An 18,065-nucleotide genomic window follows, 5' to 3' on the forward strand; every position below is an offset into this window, starting at 1 on the left:
AGATCGTCTCGGCTGTTGACGCTGATCAAGAATATATATACTTTATAGGGTCGGAGATACCTCCTTCTACCTGTTACATACATTTCCTGTCGGGACAAAGTTAAAATACCCTTCTACCCTATGGGTAGCGGGTATAAAAATAAAAAAAGCAGGAAAGAGCAAGAGCAAAGAGAAAGAGAAGATGAAGAATTTTAATATTACTTCACTTTTGTAGACATTACTTTTCAAATAGTCTTTAAACCACTTTTAATATATTTTACGATTCTTATTGAGTGATTTTTTAATAAACTAATAAATTTCCCACCGCATATTGTTGAAATTCTTTATAAACTTTTATTGGGAACATATTATACAAATATACATAAATGGTTTATAGTGTTACTGTTTCCATGTAGCGTTCAAAGGATTGTGTGAGCAATGTGTGATCTGGAGCCAGATGCGTGTCTGCCATTACGGCCAGTCGATATTTGTCGCCAAAGCGATGCAGATTCAATGATAAGCAAGTCTTTGATTGCGGCGGTCTAAAGAGAAGCACATCCTGCACCTGTTGCCCCCAGGCAGCCTTAAACTGTGTGTCTGCCGCACCGTAAATCTCTGTGATGGTCACAGGGAAATTGTACGAGAAAAAGTTGATGAAAATCTTTGTGAGCACATGCGGCAACAGCGCCGTCAGCAAACTGTACTTGGTCTGGCCAATGGAGGCCAAATAGATCATGATTTGTTGTCGCCTTATGCGCTCCACAATCTCGTGCAGTTGATGCGCCTTCAGTGAGTCTGGTGCGCCGAGTGGGAGCTGCAGAAAGACGACGCCACCAATGTGATCCGATTTGTCACCACTGCGATCCGTAAAGTAGCCCTTAGAGATAGTGCGACAAGTGGTATTCAATAGAGCTGGCACAGCAGCCGTATCGGCGAATGTCTCGAAGTAATCGTGGACTGCACCCGCCAGGCAGGCCAAGCTAAAGTCGGACTCACGCAGTTTTTGCCCAAACATATGCTGATGACGTTCGCGCAGCAAGGCGCCATCGATGGAGCGACTAAACGAGACAATCTTGCGTCCAGCATAGGACTTCTTGTGCAGAATATTTAGTTCCTTTGTGGGCTGCACAAAGAGCACCTCAAAGATATTGCGCGGCGCCTTGAACAGCTCATAGCAGATCTTGACTAGCTCAAGCTGAGCGTAGATCAAGAGCGGCACATAGAGATGCAATCGAGCACAGTAGGTGCTGCTGAATGAGGTCTGACCACGAAGCACAACATCGCGGAATGCCAACAGCTCGCAATAGCAATTGTATGGCACAAGGATCACATGGTGCAACAGCATTTGCCACACAAATCGTGTCCAGGCCTTTGCCATATTCATCGGTTGTAGACTATGTCCGAGAGCGGATCGTGCCACCGTCCAGTTGAGATTACGTTGCTCCAGTTCACGCAACAGCAGCAGATATATTGTCTGTAGTTGTCCGACCCTATTTCGATATCCAGGCGAACGACGATTGAGCTTGCGACGCATGGAACGAGTGCGCCAATAGTTTAAACTTACATTGACCAAGACGATGAGCGCCAGAGACAGCAGCTGACTGAGATTACGTGCATCTGGATGCGCCTTCACATCATCAGGTGTGTCCAGCGATTCGAATTCATAGATAAACTCCTGCCAGCGACAACTGATCAAGTGGAGCACATGTTGCAGCAGCTTACTGATGTGCTCTGGCTGGCGTACAAAGTGCGACAACTGATTGCTGGGCGTGGTTAGACCATCCTGTAGATTCAAGATGGACTTGCGTTCGGTGTCCTGCAGCAGCAGCATTTCGCTCACATGCAAGTCCTCCTCCTCGGCAATGATCAAATGATGCACCTTCACAAGTACATAGTAGGGTTGAGTGGCCTCTGAGTTGGGTATGACTGTCACCTGCCATTGGGGCAAATCCGAGGGAATATACTTGGCAGCCAGCTCGCTGACATACTCCTGGATGTTGGATTCGTGGACGGGGCGACCTCGATACTTGTCTGTGCCAAGCAGTACATGGTTATTGATGTTGAAGCCACTAAAATGGAGGAGTTGGACTGGTTAAATAAAGGAAATTACTTGGTAATTTTAAAATTTGTAAACTTTTTCTTTATGGTCTTGTTTTTAACGATTATAATTAATTTCAAGTGGATTAATCAATTTCAGGCCATAATCATAATTTTTAGTCTACAAAAAAAACAATTATTTTTATTTTTGATTATGATATGAAAAAATGAGTAACAAAGACTCTAACCAAGATCCTACAAAATCATAATTTAATTGGAGAGTTTATTATGCCTTTAGCATATTTTAAAGAAATATATAGTATAAGCAGACTGATTCATACTACTAGAAAAAAGAAATATCAATACTCTCCTCTGCTTGGCAACATTTACTCACCTGCTGTCATTGACCCAGGCATACTGACCCCAGCACGTGACCAGCTTCTGACGCAGTTTCGGGAACTTCAGCATACCCGTCTTATCCTTTAGATCAATTAACTGCTGAGCATAAGCACGCTTGATCCGTTCAAAGTCACAGCTTCCCTCCACCTGGAGCAGAAAGTGAAAAATGCCTGCATTCTTGGGGGTATCGATTAGGGTGCGAATCTTCTTTGACTTTGATATGGTTAGATTGGGATACTTGATACTAAGCACATAATTGGCCAGTTCGTTGGCAAAGTGTGCGCCTGCAACGAAAAAAAGTCGAAAATGATGATGATACCACAACAAATACTGATACTGATAAGCACTTGACACTACGACAATTTCAATGGGCATTAATCGAAACCCACGGAGCGGCCTTATCAATGGCAACGTTTTTATGAGTAATTCACTTGGTCAAGGTTCAGTTTTCGTAGCTCGTCTGGGTCTGGGTTCCGCAAAGGTGCAACAGGTAATCAGTAAAGGCATCATATAGTATTGTTATTATTTTCTTTTTATAAACAATGCTTATCAATGGGTAGAATTGTGTGTGCGTATGTGTGCGCATAAAGCCTCTCAAGCGAATCGTATAATGAGTGCGAAAGCATCCTTTGGCTTTGGCTGTGGCTGACTGCGCGGTTAGTCAACCCATGCCTCGTTTATTTATAGTCGGCCTCTTTGATCTGTATCATTTATTGACCTATCAATAGCATCGTATCTGGGATGGGATGGTAGGATCGATTTTACTTACACATAAATGACAGCAGCAACAATGGCAGCAGCATCAGTGTCACAACGAAGCACGCCAATGTCTTCAGGAATGATAAAAACTCTTGCCAAATACTGCAAAGTATTCACTATTAATATTTATATTATGTACGTATGTGCATTATTCCGGTTTGCTGGAGATCTTTGATACCTTTCCATGATTGATACTATATTTGCTGTTTATTATTATATGTTCTATATATGTATTTGCGTCTATAAGTTCACATTCGTATTTCACTTTTGTCTATCACTTGGCACGCCCGTTCGATTCTGTGTACTAAACACGACTGATCTTTCAGCTCGTCAAAGCTTTGATGAAGTTGCAAATTCTCTTATCAGCACTTTGATTATAGTGCTCCTGTCGCTAGGAAGATGAAATAGCAGAAGGATGAAGAATTAAATTTTATAATTTAAATAATTATGTATATATTTAGAAAAAAACTTCTTTAAATTTAATGTAATCTTTAACTACAATAAATTAAGACAAACGATTGAATCATTTACACTGTTTGAATGTGGCGCGCATTAATAGCCGTTTACACGCGAATGGTAAATGCAAGCTGTGGCCACACTGTGTCAACAGCTGTTGTGTATACAAACAACTTGTCGGCTTCTTACAATTGTATCTTTTGTTATTGTTGTTTATTAACGCGAAATGACTGCAATGCTGCAATCACCCATTGTGCAGCCCACGCTGCATCAACCACTTCACTCAAAAGTGTCAAATTATTTAAATAATCAACGTCGCACGGGACAATTTTGCGATCTTTTGCTCGAACTTGATTCGGATGATGCGAACTGCACTTGTAGTGTTCACTTTTGTGTTGTGGCTGCGCAAAGTCAGTTGATTGGACTGAAGCAGCAGAAGCAACAACAATTTTCGATACACAATCCATTAAAGGTTACCATACGCAACTTTAATTGCACCATTTGCTTGCACACCATCGTGGATTTTTTCTATGAGGACATCGTATCTGTGTCCAAGGAACATGAATCCCACTTTCGTGAGCTGGCCAAAATTCTTGAAGTGACGGAGCTGTTAAACTTGTATCAAATGGAAGAGTTTAGCGAAGTTAGTACTTGCATTGAGCCAAACACAGCTGGAGTTGGGGATGTCGAGAATAATGTGGAACCAGCTCAAAAGGCGGATGTTGTCTTTGAAAACCAACAGAGCTACTTCAAGGTAAGATACCTTTATTAATATGTATTTCATTCATTCATCTCATTAATTATTGACTCTTCCATGCAGTTGAAGAATCCACGTGCTGTTAAGTCCAGCAGTAAGATCAATTACTGTATTGGCTGCGATTTTAAATGCTATCAGGTGCAAAAGATGATCGATCACATGACCAGCTGCGAGCCATCGCATCTCACGTGCTCCCTCTGTGAAGTTGGATTCTTGGACTTTCGCGAATACGATGCACATTTGCGACGACATGGCTCAGATCTGCGCAAACCTTTCTTCTGCCTTCAGTGCGATAATCGCTTCAGCACTCGAGCAGCTTTACTCATTCATCAACCAAAACACTCGACGGAAACTCCTCACGCCTGCACACACTGTGGTAAGTCGTTCAAATGGAAGCAGGGCTTGAACAATCATATGTTGGTACACAATCCTGAGAAGCAGATGCTCTGCGACGTCTGTGGCTACAGCACCACACACATGAAGGCGCTCAAGAGTCACAAGCTGTTGCACACCGGAGAATTCTTTGTCTGCAGTGTGCCCGGCTGTAAGCATCGAGCAAATCGCAAGGAGAACATGAAGCTACACATTGAAACGCACAAGCAGGGTCGCGATTTCATTTGTGAAATATGTGGCTGCAAATTCAGCCAGAGTAAGAATCTCAAGCGACATGCACTGAAGCACACGGAGGGCGGCTTAAATCGCTACAAATGTCAGTTGTGTGGTTTCAGCAGCCATCGCTCAGACAAGATGAAGGAGCATGTGCAGCGCGTTCACACAGAGAAGGCTGTGCAATTAGAACTGTCGGAGACTGTAGACAGCTCATTTGAGAACAAAATGCCAGATGATTTTGATTTGCCACTGTTGGTGGATACGGCGAAAATTGTCAATGGCAAAGAGACGAAGAAAAGATCACGCAAAGTCGCAGCTGAAGTGAAGCCGGCATCGATTGTCAAACGCCTAAAGACACTGCTGCCAAAGGAAACTGTTGACTAAGAAGAAAAACTGTTAGTTACCATTAAAGATTTTCATGGACTTGATTATTTGACTAAGAATTGTCAAACTAATTAATGCTCTACTTGCAAATCGAAATAAAATTACGCAGCTGAGCACTTGTTTTTGAGAGTGCAGAGTGAAACACAGCTACTTGATGAATGTGATTGCTGTAGGAGCTTTCCTCTCGCACGCTGCAACGAAATTACAGTCATTATTGTGTCAGACATCGAGTCGTAGAGACGTAGAATTCACAAAGCAAAAGCATTTCTTGGGAACATCCGAAGAACTTTATCTATAATGTCTGAGGCACATTTTGACGAATATGAACACTATAATTTCGATCATGACAAGCACATATTCTCGGGTCACAGCGGCAAGCAGCGATCGAAGAAAGAAGCCAGCGTTCATACAAATCATTTTGATCCCTCGGGTCATTCTAGAAAGATTTTAACCAAGCTGATAAACACCAACAACAACAAAAAAAGCTTCCAAAAATTACATTTTGATGAATGAAAAGTGAAAAGTAACAGTAGAAAGTAAATGCATTACGTTCAACAAATTTAGTAACTATTTGTAGATACTGTATGTAAAAATAAAAAGAAATTAAAAAACCAATTATAATGATTTGTACACCTCAAATATAGTGAAAAGAAAATATTTTGTTTTATAGCGGAGATCATAGATTTGGTTGCTTAATCCTCTATACATTAAGAAACTTACCTGTTAAACTACAATCTGCAGCAGTCTATAATTATAGAGTACTCTTTTGAATGTGTAGAATATTTAATAGAAAACAGGTTCACCCTAATACTTGTAGTCTTTTTTTTCAATTGCTTTATATTATGTGGATGTTTATATTTGGTAAACAATGAACGAGTAGTTGATCAGGTGTTTTGTCTATGCATTAATAATTATTATTATTAACAACATTCTACATTTAATGTGATGCATTTCAGATGCCTAAATAAAAGTTGAAAGCTTTATGCCAATTTCACAATGCGAAATTCCGTACAGTTTACATATATTTATTTAGATTTATTATTTATCAATTTATTACTAACATTTCGCTAATACGAATTTATAGCTTTTATTTACACCTTCTTGTTAAACCTTACAACTTAATAGCTAATACGCTTTTAATGCTGCTACTGTGTTAATTGGTAGTAGGAATAAACGAATAGTAGTAGATTACCAAGTTTAAAATTTAGTATTATTTAAATGATCTACCATTTCGATATCTAAATAATTATAACTTCTCATTCATCTGTTTTCTACAATTTCAGAAAATTTTATATTCTCTAAAGCAGGGAAGAAACCTTTTATTACTTTCCCTTAGGTAAACAATTTATCGTTGTGGGTGGCTTTGGATCACTTGCAGCATTTTGTTGACACCAAAAGCTAACATCTTGATATTTCACTATTTTTATTGGTGGCAGATTTCTTTCTCCCGCCTTAATGAAATGCCCACGCTTCTAGTTTTTCTAGGCGTTGTATATAAATATAATATAACATGTATCGTGACAATGTGCATGGCACACGCCATGCCCCGAGATTAGGGTTGGGCTTGGCGCACGGCTAGGCTCATTGATATTAGGGCTTCCGCTAAATGCTCGGCAGATTGATATTAATATTCTATTTCTTTCCCTCTCTCTATCTCTTTCCCTCTCTGAAGGAGATCATGTTGCTCACTTTCACCGCGAAAAATAAAAAAGAATTTGAGATAAACAAGTGAAGGCACATGGTGAATTTTTGAGAAATGGAATGAATGGATCGATGTGAGTAAGCGAGATGGAAATAGAGATGGAGATACTTGTTAATTGGTAGTGCATTCGGTGTCGAATGAACCGTTAAATTGAAACTGGAGCAGTGGCCCAATATCGAAGTCTATGCGCTGTCCATAGATTAGCACCTTTTGGCGCTTGCTCGAGTCGAGACGTAGATGTTCTAGATACTGTATCTTTTGGCCCTGAGAAGATACATTTCTCTGGTGTTTAGCACCAATCACTCGATAGCATTTCAATTGACTTTTTCTGGACAATCACATGCGGTTCTATGCTCAGTTTGGAAGTGGATGCCCAGCCGAACGGCAGCTGTGCTCTTTGCGAAAAATAGGTTAACAATACCGATAACGTGCAACTAAAAGGATACTCAGCAATCATGTTAGCATACTCCGATATGTCGACAAAACCGCAACGAAAGCGTCTAACTGGCATCTGGGCATTTGTCTTGGCCCTGCTGCTCTTCGCATTCACACTCGTTGGCGTTGCCATTCTGGAAGCTGGTCGTACACATTCCCAGATGGAACATGAACCGAGTGTCGCGAATGTGTTTCTTGTAAGTCGCCTGTGGTCGCACTTTAGAACACCGGCCAATGAAACAGACGATGCGGTGACAGCCACAGTAGAGCGCATAGCGAGAGAAGCAACTAATGCCACACACAGCAATAACTACTACGAGGAGCAAAATGCTGTTGTGGTCAATTCAGAGAGTGCACAACCCATACTTGCCCAACGACAGGATGCATTTGGTCCGCCAGAAAGCAGATTGGATTCGTACGAGGCGGATCCGGTTTACGATACTGCTGAAGATTATGAACAGACGCCCGACGAGGGCAGAGCATCCCAGGCACGTCCCTATGACTCGTACTACGGCCAATGGGGCTACAACTCCAAGACACCAGCTCCAGCTACCGCAGCTGCAGCCTCAAGTGTCTACAACAATCGCAAGTTGCCGCCAACTTCCAATCGGTAAGAAATGATATGACGACAAAATCTGTAAAGACAACTAATAATTTCTTATTTACAGTTCTCCATATTCATCCTACGAAGACGATGTATATGACTATCCCATGGGCTACCAGCCTCGTCCACTAGCTGAGGGCGCTGCGAAGCAAGCAGTCGCTTCGCAAAACACTGCAATGACCCAGGCACCAGTATCTACGGAATCAACGCTGGTGGTCTTCTTGAAGAGTTTAAAGCAAATCTGGGATCTGTATCAGGCATTGACGAGTGCTTGGGGTGCTGTATCGCAGCGTCATCAAGACAATAGCGAGAAGCTGAAGAAGGAGCGCTTGGAAAAGCAGCGACTGCGCCAACAGCAGCAACAAAAGTTGAAGGCCAACTCTAAGAAACCGGCTCGCAACGAGGGCGATAAGAATAAGAAGCCTAAAACAACCACATCTACGACAACAACCACAAGCACATCCACGACAACAGAGTCTGACGAATCCGAAGAGCAGGCAACAGCAGCACCTGCCAAGTCCGAGCCGGCAAAGGGTGCTAAGGGAGACGATGCCGCTGAGAATTCGGTGCGTGGATTGCGTCAGAAACGTGAACCGCAAGAGGAGAACACAGATGTGGGCGAGGGACGTTATATCAAGGGTGATCCGCTCAAGGGCTACTACGATTTCGTCATCACAGAGGGCTCCTATAAGTTCTGGGCCGTCTTCCAGGTAAACTAGGCTTATTTAGCTAAGTTTTCTATTGATAATAACTGCATTATCGTCTTTCTTCTCAGGTTGGCACTGCGCTGTTGATCATCTACTCGACTTTCGCTGCCATCTACTACTCCAAGGTGAATCCATTGACCAGTGATTACGATTACCAAGATTACCTGGGCGCTGGTCGTTCGATGACTGGCGGCGATGATGATTTTGTCGACGACAGTGATACTCCAGTCCAGGCAACTTCACCCACATCTCGTATCATGGACTGGATACCACGCACAGCGCATTCTCTGAAATTTATTTTAGATGCCATTGATAAAATACCATTAGATCATGACCAAAAAGCGGAGAAGGGTTGGTCAACGGGGAGCAGCGATGAGACTGTGTCGTCAGTAGAGTCAACAGGGGATAACTAATTTTAAATATTTATGAAAATAAAATCTCGTGAAACAAAATCCGATTGCTGCATTTTGTTAATATAAAATGAGGAAAATCTAAAAGTTTTATAACAATAATTAAATTATTAATATTTACGTTGGAAGAGTTAGAATAGCTACTGAATTGTCGTAGTTTCTTATTTTGCAATTAATATATGATTGATTTATTTAGTTAAAATTGTATTTACAATGGAAATCACACATTTGAATTAAGTTTTACGAGATATTTTTAGAGCTTACTATTAGTTGTATGACCAGGATCTTCCCATCTACTGGGTGGTCTATACTTGTTTATAAATGGTACTATCCAAGCAGCCAACTGCTCTGGATTCTCGATATGTGCATGATGTGATCCCTTGGCCAAATGGTATTCAAAGTTGGGATTATTAGCGCGCAAGATGTCAAGAACTGGAATGTTCTCGTCATTCAGCAAATTCGAGCCATCCGCCTTGATCACCAGGTAAGGAACATTCTTAATGCGTTTGTACAGCTCTAAAGTTATATTATACTCAATTGTATAAGTAGTTATGTGTGAAGGTCGAAGATCTCTCGATAAGTAAAACTTGTTGGATTCTTGTGCAGCAGGCACCAGGCATCGATCAAGTAGATCTTGGGCATCCGCCTCACTGACCAAAGGAGCTGTTGGCCAGCGCATTTTTTGCAGTTGCTCTGCCGTAAGCAATTGGACAGCTCGCGGTGGCCTTAACATGCTCTCCACCGACTTGACCAATACTTTGATATAATACTCATTTGACTTCAAGCGTATGTTTAGCATATCAATAGCAATCAGCATATCCACATGATCTCCTGGATGTAAGGCAACATATAAATTACAGACGACGCTGCCTAATGAGTGACCCATTAGCGAAACACGCTTCCATTTAAAATGCAACACTACACGACGTATGACGCTGACCCAATCCTCAAGAGAATACTGCATGCCGTCCGGATAAGGTGAGGAACGTCCATGACCGGGCTGCTCAATGCAAAGCACGCCTAAGTGCTGGGGCAACAGAGGCAGGAGGCGGGCAAAGGTGCCCAGGTTATCCAGAAGGCCGTGAACGGTAAGCAGGGGCCGAACTTGACGATTGCCATACCAACGGCAAGATAGCTGCGGGTCATAAAAAACTCATGATGTTGGTTGACCAAAAGAGAATATTTGAGTTACAGCTTACTTGACCCCAAGGCACAGCTATCTCAATGTCTTCAAACTGTAAGTAGGAAATGTGATGGCATTACATTTACCATTATCAAATATTTTGTTAATTAAATTTATGAATTATGAATATTTACCTCCATATTGAAGACGCACGAGCTCTCGATTAGCTCAAAGTTTAATCTGAGCAGTTTTTGATAGTGTTCTTAGACCCTTCATTTATGAAATAGCCGAATAAGAGTCTAGTATTAAATCAGCAACTATTGTAAATCGGTCGCTACCTACACGAATTGATTATAGAATTTTTATTTTGCCCTTCAATTCTATAATAGCAATAAGTTTCGTCTGTATTTTCCAACATATTAATTTAAATTTTAGAAGTAGATTGGATCTCGATATTTTCCAGACCAAAAATGATTGGTGTATTATAGTCACAACTTAACTGTAGTTTTCTTATTTGTTTATTAATTAATAAATTTAGTTAGTTAGGCTTATTGCTTAACTTTATTTAGAACTTCGAGCTTAACAAATTCACGCAATATATTATTAATTTTCTTGTAAAGCAAATTATTGATAATAAATTAAAACATAAAAAAATAACAAATATAAATTTCAAACGAACTGAACTCAATGATTGGCATTCAGCATATAACGCGTGCATTAGTGACATTCACAGCAATTCAGCAGCTGATTTGCAGCTGTTTATTATTTTTTAGACGACGTGTATTTTGCATTTGTTATTAAAATAAATTTGTGAAAAATACTTCTACACGAATTTACCTGCAATTTCACTGCACAAATAACGAACAAAATGAGGTGCTTAATGTTGATATTTGGCTTAATTTTCGTGGCGACGGCGCACGAAGCCAAAGACTTTGACGATTCGGTGCTTTACAAAATTGACTTCGAAATACCCGATTTGTTGGGCCAACCGGTGAGTAAAGGCATTTACATTAGCTAATTTATCTTAATTGCAATAATATATGACTGCTGCAGGAGCTAAATAATCAGCTGCGGTCGTTCTACACACTGGACAAAGAGAAGTATGAATGCTTAATTCCCACTTTGGAGACGCCCAAAGAGGAGGAGAAATCCAATCAGCCAGAGCTGTGTAAGTTTTTTGCTGCACTATCATAACTGACGCTGCTAATGACTTTTCTATCTGCCACAGCACCAATTGGCATTCTACAGCCGATATTCTCGGGACCCACCTGCTCCTATCGCATCGAAGCCTATTGGTCATATGAGATATGTCATGGCCATCATGTGCGGCAGTATCATGAGGAGCGTGAGGGTAAAAATGTGAAATTCCAAGAGTATTATTTGGGCAAATGGAGTGAGGAAAAGACTGAGCTGGCAAAAAAAAAGAATGGGAGGCCGAACGCAAGGCTGGCGGTGGCAAGCCCAAGTACAAGACGCTGAAAATTGACAATACTCGTTATCCATATTTCGAAATGGAATTCAACGATGGCACCATGTGCGACATTATTGAGGCACCGCGCACAACAATGGTGCGCTATGTGTGCTACCCACATGGCAAGGATGATATTTATTCGTTTAAAGAGACTTCGTCATGCAATTATGAAGCCATCATTCTGACATCGTCGTTGTGCAGTATTCCTGCCTTTCATGCCGAGGAAACTAAGGAGATTTCAATTAAATGCTTCAATTCACCAACGGAGACGCACAAACCTTTGAGTATGCTGCGTCAAGAGCTCAAGGAATGGACGGATAGTGAAAGTGATTTACTCATTTCAAAGGAGAACAAAATGCCATCCAAATTGTGGACAAAGTCGGATGTAGAGAATATTATCTTAGAGATGATGGCCAATGACGAAATTGATAGTCAAACCGCATATCAACAGCTTGTCTTATCTCGAAATACACAAGGAACAACACCAGCACCTTTAAATGATATGACACCGCTTATTGAATTCATATCCGGCAAAAACTGTCTAACTGGCGTAAGTAAATAATTATATACTCTGTGTGGTACCTAACTAATTAATTATTAATTGGCGTTTGCAGGGCACTGGTTGGTGGAAATATGAATTCTGTTATGGTCGACATGTACGTCAATTTCATAAGGACAAAAACAGCGAAGTCGAACTGTTTCTGGGCTACTATTCAGAAGAACTGCATCGAGCTTGGTATGCTACCCAACCTGAGAAGGGGGCCCGACAAGCGGTCTCTTCGTCATTGTGGCATCACTACTCAAAGGGTACACACTGCGATCAGACTGGATTGCCGCGTGAAGTGAACGTTAAACTCACCTGCACTCCAGTTACGTCCAGCGGCACTGCAGTGTCTATGTATTTGATGGAGCCAAAGACATGCCATTATATTTTGGTAGTGGAATCGCCCATTATTTGTGGTCTTATGCAGTATGCAGATGAAAATGATCTAGTTAGTCTGGAACATTTACAAAAGATTTTGACTGTAGACAAATCAACGACACCACCCACAACAGCTCGGACTGCAGAATCCGAGGAGCAGATACGGTCTTAGATTCCATGGGGTAGTAAATTAATAAATAATATAAATACACATTAAATATGCTTTTGCTTGCATTCCTTTTTTTAAAAATATCTTTGTCTTATACAATTTTCTTTTCTAGTCTTTTGTTGAAACGTCGACGTTTTTGTGTTAATGGCAATAATAATAGCAGTTGCACAAACCACTTACTACGGGCTTGAACCTAGTGATGACTTTTGATAACGGTTGCCAGGGCTGGCAAACATATAAAATAAGTATTCGATCCGTATACAAATTTATTTATTGACTAATTTTACATCGTCTTTATTGCTATTCGTAAATATTTAACAGCTAAATTTAATTCTTCTTGACTTTCGATTTTTGCGCATTCTTCTTAGCGCAGCGTTTACCAAAGCATTTCCGACAAACGCACTTGAACAGAGCAATGTTTATGGCGATAACAATGCCAAGAGCCAACCCAAGTAGCACGTAGAGATCCAGGTTGTTGCTCTCAATGGCGTTCATTCTGACCAGAGGACTCTGCATATGGGCGGCACCATGATGACGCAGCACGTAGTTTGTCCAGTAGATAACCGATTCCCGCGCAGTCATGGGACGGTCGCGATAGAGCTTGGAGAACTGCTGCAGTTTCTTAGCGAAGCTCGGATTTTGTAGCACCTCCTCGAGGGCGGCCTTAAACTCAGCTGGTTCGAGTGAAAGCAAATCCACACGAAGTCCGTAACCCGATCGAACTAGCTTGTCAGCATTACCGGGCTGATCGGCAAACACGGGCAATGCCAGCATTGGTACTGCGTGATACTGTGCCTCGGCCACGCCTCCCTTGCCGGCGTGCGTAATGAAGAGCTTGATCTTTGGATGGGCAAGAATATCGTCTTGAGGCATCCACTTTTTGTAGAGTATGTTGGCAGACTTGCCGGGCGTATTCTTCAAATCATCCCATTTCCAAATAACGTTCTGCTTGAGGCCCGACAACACCTTGAAGATCTTCTGAATGGTCGACTGCTTAACGTGGTCACCTTTAAGGTTGCTGCCCAGACTGAAGAGTATTGCACCATGTTTGGAATTGTCTAGGAACTCCTTAATATCTTGCGGCAAAGCATCTGGCTTTTCCTTAATTTGGATTCCACCAATCTCTACAACGCCGGGCACATTTGGTCTAATGGGACCTTCGCTGATGCCATGACTATTGCAGAATATCAAAGACACGTTCTTCCTGGCATCCGCATAGCTAGGCATCGTTGGATCGTTTCCGAATAGACGACTGTAAAGTAAAGAATTCATTGTACCAAAAATGTTCACAACTTAACTTTGTAACTTACGTGTAGAATCCGGAATTTTTGTACTCGAGGAACGTTGCAAAGACACGGAAACCTAGTGTGGACAATAAGTTGGTCAAACGCTGTTTGAAGTTCATAGGCTGACCAGGCGTGACGGCAACATTCATAGTGGGCACCGATGAAGTTAGAATTGGATTGCCAATCACATTATCAACTTGCTCCATTGGTGGTCCAGACCAGCTGACAATGAGGGGGCAGTTGAATTTGGCACCCAGACCAACCTGGTACATGTTGAAAAAGAAGCCCACAAAGACGGCATCGAATTTGTTGCCCTTATTTTTGTATAGCTCCGTGAAACGTTCATCTTCCAGGACATCCACCTGCTTATTGATAAGCATACTAAGCGAACCGAACATTGTCTTCAAGGTGGTAAACATCGATGGTTTCTCCTTGGCCATAACGGCCATGCCATCATTAAGCGTCTTCTCCTCACTTTCGCTCAGAGGTATCAAAATGTGTTTGATGCTCTTGTGGGTGACCTTTGCTGGCATTGAAGATACCACCGTCACATTGTGTCCCTCCTCGGCCAGTGCCTTCATCACAGACATGTGAATAATAAGATGCGATGGACTGTGACTTGTAAACACGCCCAAGATGTTGGCACCATTCACTGTCGGTGCATGCAGCGTTGCCATCAACGCAACGAGCAGCACGCCGACAGCCGAGCAGGAAATGAGGGAGCGACCTTGTTTCATCATGTTAACCATGTTGCGTCGATTGCAAAGTAAAACTGAGTTGTTTGTTGGTAGCCCAACAGTTTATATATACTTGTTGCAGTTATCAGTTGCCGGTTTCATCAGCAATGTCTGGTATGAAAGATAAGCCCTGATACGCAGTGATAAGAGTCGTCCAACCGAAGGCATACACGCGGATTGTCGATAGAACTGGTTGTACGCACTGCAAATGTTATTGATACTATTAATTTCATAGATAGTAGGCTAACAAACATTTTGGGTTGTTAGGCAAGTTGTATTTCGAAAGGAATGGATTAGTGCAGTCATTTGTGTTCAACATTATTGAATGTACTTAAAGTCTGGTGAAATTCTCTATGCCTATTGATCAAAGACAAGGTGCTAGATATGCAAACACTTCGCACATAAGGTCGAAATGTCAGCGAAATATTTACACGTAATGCAATGGACTTTGCCTGCAACTATTGAGTTGATCGTTTTTTTAGAACAATTACGATTACGATAGTTTGTATATTCGTATATTCAGCTGATACCCGATTAGCTCACCCGGCCATATATGTATTTCAATGTTTTTTTTAGGGAACAACAACAATGGAGACATTAAGAATTCATATTAAATACTATGAAAGCACTTTGGAAAACAAAACAAAACTAAAAAAACAAACCAGAACCAATTGGCGTTCGACACACGCAATTCCAAAGGCAGCGAGATACTGGGCTTTAAATATATTAGAGAATTTAACGACAAAAGATGCGAGCGTGACCACAATGAGAGAAGTACACTGAAAGAAATGCTGGTCAAAAACACTAGCATGAGAATCTCATTCGTTGCCGTTATCAGACTGATGACCGATTACTCTGATATCTAAGGTAGGTCAAGTTAATTGGATGATGGGGTAGAGTAGTTAAATTTTATATAAAAAATGTTGGTTCTTTAGTAATATATTGTTAAAAAACATGTTATAAATAATTACAATAGTTAGTTTTAAACATTTTTCTGTTTAAATTAATTTATAGATTACATCATTTTGGCTCAGTGTTGCACATTTCAGAGAGCGGAGGAAGAGAGTAACAATCAGCACAAACATTTTATTTATAGTCAACGCGAGAATTGGAAACTTGTTGATGTTTTACATATGTATATGTATGTATAATCGTCGTATGTATGTGGGCTTGTTCAACTTGAATTTGTAATCATATAAATCGTTTAGTGTTTAATGACATTTACACTCCCCAACACGTCGAATGCGTAACGCGTGCCAAGTTGACAATTATTCTCTTTTGACCTTGGATTGCGTTTTCAATAGGATTGTGTTGACTAGAAATCGTAGCAGAAATTCGAATATGATCATCGAACAGGCGAAGATGAGCAGAAGAATGGCATAAACATCGAGATTGTATCGTGCCAAAAAGCCGAGTTTTACAATAGGACTCCGCAGATGGTAAGCTCCTTTATGACGCATCACATACTCCGTCCAATAGATCACAGATTGGCGAGCTGTCAGCGGTCGATCCCGATAGAGATCTGAGAACTTGCGGACATTATTGCGATATACGGGATTATTGAGCACCTCTTGAATGCCCTTCTCCAGACTCTCCTTGTTGAGCGTAAGCAGATCCATACTGATTCCAAAGCCTGATGCCATCATTAGTTGAGCGTTGCCGGGCTGATCTCCAAAGACAGGTAACGCCAGCATTGGTACAGCATGGTACTGGGCCTCAGCCACGCCTCCTTTGCCAGCGTGAGTTATGAACAATTTGGTATTTGGATGCGCTAGTATGTCATCCTGGGGCAGCCAGTTCTGGAAGTATATGTTAGATTCGTTGCCTGGCTTGGGTTCCTGGTCATCCCACGTCCAGATGTCACGCAATGGTTGACGAGAGAGCACTTGGTAAATGGTTTCAATGAGTTGGGGATCAAAGTACTTGAGTTTGACATTGGTGCCCAGGCTGAAGAAGATGGCTCCATTAGTTGCGTTATTAAGGAATCCGGCAAGATCTACTGGCAAAGGATCAGGCTTTTCCTTGATGTGTGTTCCGCCAATCTCAATGGACTGCGGCACTGTGGGACGCACAGGACCTTCACTATGCGAAAGATAATTGTAGAAAAGCAAGGAGAGTCGCTGTTTCACCTCATCGTAGCTGGGCATATTGGAGTCATTGCCAAAGGCCCGCCTGTAATTCAAGATATGGAAATCAGATTAATGTGTAGAGATTTGATTTTACGTACTCATAGAAAGAATTCATTTTGTACTCCAATGCTAAGCCTAACGATTTGAATACAAGCCATTTGCCAAAGAGAAGCTGTGTGTTGGATTTTCTGGGTCGGCCGCCATGGTTATGCCTGGCACATAGGAAGGATCGTAGATATTGCCAACGCTGTCGTCAACAAATGTAATGGGACCTCCAGCCCAGCTGAGGACTGCTGGCACATCTAATTTGGAAGCAATGCCCAACTGAAATTCATTTCCCAGATAACCTAGAACTAGCAGATCGTATTTGATCTGAGGATTTTCGTAGATGGCTTTTATTTTAGGATCTACCACAAAGTCATATCCCATGCCTAGTATGGTGCCTGCATTTATCACGGAATTGTATATGTCTGTCATCATGTTAAGTTTCTCTCTTGATAATTTCTCCAGACCCTCGTTCATGGCCTTAAGACGTTCGCCAATCGCTGGAGCATAAATAAATGTCATATTCTCGTGCGCTATTTTCGGTTTCAATGTTGTCACAATGATTAAGTTGTGTCCTTGGTCTGCCAGCGTCTTCATCATCATTGACATGTGCACAATTAAATGCGAAGGGCTGAAGGTGCTGAATAATGCCAGAATGTTGGCACTCCAAACCGGCGTCGCAACAAAGGCGAGCACAGACAGCAAAGTTAGCGATCTGTTCACCATTTCAATAACAATTGAATATAGACGGCTACTTTCACGAGAATCGACTGAACTCCGATGCAATGCGAAAGATGTGAGCGTGACCACAATGAGAGGATGAGGCGAGCGCATTGTGAGTGAGTGGCACTCTCTCCGTTCCGATGATCGAAAGCCCTCAGTGCATTTTCGCTCTCTTACAATGCGCTCTCTACCAAAACTCTCCACGGCAAGGCCGAGCGCCTT

General features: G+C 41.7%; 9 protein-coding genes across 12 annotated transcripts; 4 read left to right on the forward strand and 5 right to left on the reverse strand.

Annotated features, from left to right (window-relative positions):
• Positions 1 to 314: 314 nt before the first annotated feature.
• Positions 315 to 3,474, reverse strand: LOC132798432 (uncharacterized). The gene is made up of 4 exons (XM_060810286.1): positions 3,353 to 3,474; positions 3,185 to 3,276; positions 2,411 to 2,699; positions 315 to 2,048 (listed from the first exon to the last, which is right to left on the reverse strand). Exons 1-4 carry the CDS (start codon positions 3,358 to 3,360, stop codon positions 371 to 373), a joined length of 2,067 nt encoding a protein of 688 aa, XP_060666269.1. The 5' UTR covers positions 3,361 to 3,474; the 3' UTR covers positions 315 to 370.
• Positions 3,475 to 3,799: 325 nt separating this feature from the next.
• Positions 3,800 to 5,389, forward strand: LOC132798316 (gastrula zinc finger protein xFG20-1). Its single transcript, XM_060810129.1, has 2 exons — positions 3,800 to 4,384; positions 4,451 to 5,389. Exons 1-2 carry the CDS (start codon positions 3,857 to 3,859, stop codon positions 5,378 to 5,380), a joined length of 1,458 nt encoding a protein of 485 aa, XP_060666112.1. The 5' UTR covers positions 3,800 to 3,856; the 3' UTR covers positions 5,381 to 5,389.
• A 23-nt stretch (positions 5,390 to 5,412) lies between these two features.
• Positions 5,413 to 6,017, forward strand: LOC132798318 (nuclear protein 1-like). The gene has a single exon (XM_060810130.1). The coding sequence runs from the start codon at positions 5,678 to 5,680 to the stop codon at positions 5,891 to 5,893; it is 216 nt and encodes a 71-aa protein (XP_060666113.1). The 5' UTR covers positions 5,413 to 5,677; the 3' UTR covers positions 5,894 to 6,017.
• A 466-nt stretch (positions 6,018 to 6,483) lies between these two features.
• LOC132798315 (uncharacterized) lies at positions 6,484 to 9,265 on the forward strand. Its single transcript, XM_060810128.1, has 3 exons — positions 6,484 to 8,127; positions 8,186 to 8,831; positions 8,897 to 9,265. Exons 1-3 carry the CDS (start codon positions 7,538 to 7,540, stop codon positions 9,239 to 9,241), a joined length of 1,581 nt encoding a protein of 526 aa, XP_060666111.1. The 5' UTR covers positions 6,484 to 7,537; the 3' UTR covers positions 9,242 to 9,265.
• A 141-nt stretch (positions 9,266 to 9,406) lies between these two features.
• LOC132796705 (probable serine hydrolase) lies at positions 9,407 to 11,062 on the reverse strand. Of its 3 annotated transcripts, none has more exons than XM_060807964.1 (4): positions 10,862 to 11,061; positions 10,556 to 10,763; positions 10,438 to 10,473; positions 9,407 to 10,373 (listed from the first exon to the last, which is right to left on the reverse strand). In XM_060807964.1, the coding sequence occupies exons 2-4, from the start codon at positions 10,559 to 10,561 to the stop codon at positions 9,492 to 9,494; spliced, it is 924 nt and encodes a 307-aa protein (XP_060663947.1). In that variant the 5' UTR covers positions 10,562 to 10,763; positions 10,862 to 11,061; the 3' UTR covers positions 9,407 to 9,491. The 3 variants fall into 3 exon arrangements, with proteins under 3 accessions (XP_060663947.1, XP_060663954.1, XP_060663962.1); XM_060807971.1 differs by having other exon boundaries at positions 10,556 to 10,631; positions 10,704 to 11,061; XM_060807979.1 differs by having other exon boundaries at positions 9,593 to 9,754; positions 9,894 to 10,373; positions 10,556 to 11,062.
• A 44-nt stretch (positions 11,063 to 11,106) lies between these two features.
• On the forward strand, positions 11,107 to 12,976 carry LOC132796696 (endoplasmic reticulum lectin 1). Its single transcript, XM_060807953.1, is given in 5 exon segments — positions 11,107 to 11,352; positions 11,415 to 11,529; positions 11,590 to 11,777; positions 11,780 to 12,382; positions 12,447 to 12,976. Coding segments are annotated over 5 exon segments (1,509 nt in total). The 5' UTR covers positions 11,107 to 11,229; the 3' UTR covers positions 12,927 to 12,976.
• A 200-nt stretch (positions 12,977 to 13,176) lies between these two features.
• LOC132790164 (UDP-glycosyltransferase UGT5-like) lies at positions 13,177 to 15,662 on the reverse strand. The gene is made up of 3 exons (XM_060798618.1): positions 15,609 to 15,662; positions 14,234 to 15,148; positions 13,177 to 14,175 (listed from the first exon to the last, which is right to left on the reverse strand). The coding sequence occupies exons 2-3, from the start codon at positions 14,956 to 14,958 to the stop codon at positions 13,251 to 13,253; spliced, it is 1,650 nt and encodes a 549-aa protein (XP_060654601.1). The 5' UTR covers positions 14,959 to 15,148; positions 15,609 to 15,662; the 3' UTR covers positions 13,177 to 13,250.
• A 303-nt stretch (positions 15,663 to 15,965) lies between these two features.
• On the reverse strand, positions 15,966 to 17,263 carry LOC132790190 (UDP-glycosyltransferase UGT5-like). Its single transcript, XM_060798651.1, has 2 exons — positions 17,174 to 17,263; positions 15,966 to 17,118 (listed from the first exon to the last, which is right to left on the reverse strand). Exons 1-2 carry the CDS (start codon positions 17,188 to 17,190, stop codon positions 16,215 to 16,217), a joined length of 921 nt encoding a protein of 306 aa, XP_060654634.1. The 5' UTR covers positions 17,191 to 17,263; the 3' UTR covers positions 15,966 to 16,214.
• LOC132790200 (UDP-glucosyltransferase 2-like) lies at positions 17,211 to 17,874 on the reverse strand. Of its 2 annotated transcripts, XM_060798670.1 has the most exons (2): positions 17,487 to 17,874; positions 17,390 to 17,428 (listed from the first exon to the last, which is right to left on the reverse strand). In XM_060798670.1, exons 1-2 carry the CDS (start codon positions 17,844 to 17,846, stop codon positions 17,423 to 17,425), a joined length of 366 nt encoding a protein of 121 aa, XP_060654653.1. In that variant the 5' UTR covers positions 17,847 to 17,874; the 3' UTR covers positions 17,390 to 17,422. The 2 variants fall into 2 exon arrangements, with proteins under 2 accessions (XP_060654646.1, XP_060654653.1); XM_060798663.1 differs by having other exon boundaries at positions 17,211 to 17,874.
• Between the last annotated feature and the right edge of the window lie 191 nt (positions 17,875 to 18,065).

The sequence above is a fragment of the Drosophila nasuta genome, chromosome 2L (genome assembly GCF_023558535.2).
Source record: "Drosophila nasuta strain 15112-1781.00 chromosome 2L, ASM2355853v1, whole genome shotgun sequence".
Lineage (NCBI taxonomy): Eukaryota > Metazoa > Arthropoda > Insecta > Diptera > Drosophilidae > Drosophila > Drosophila nasuta.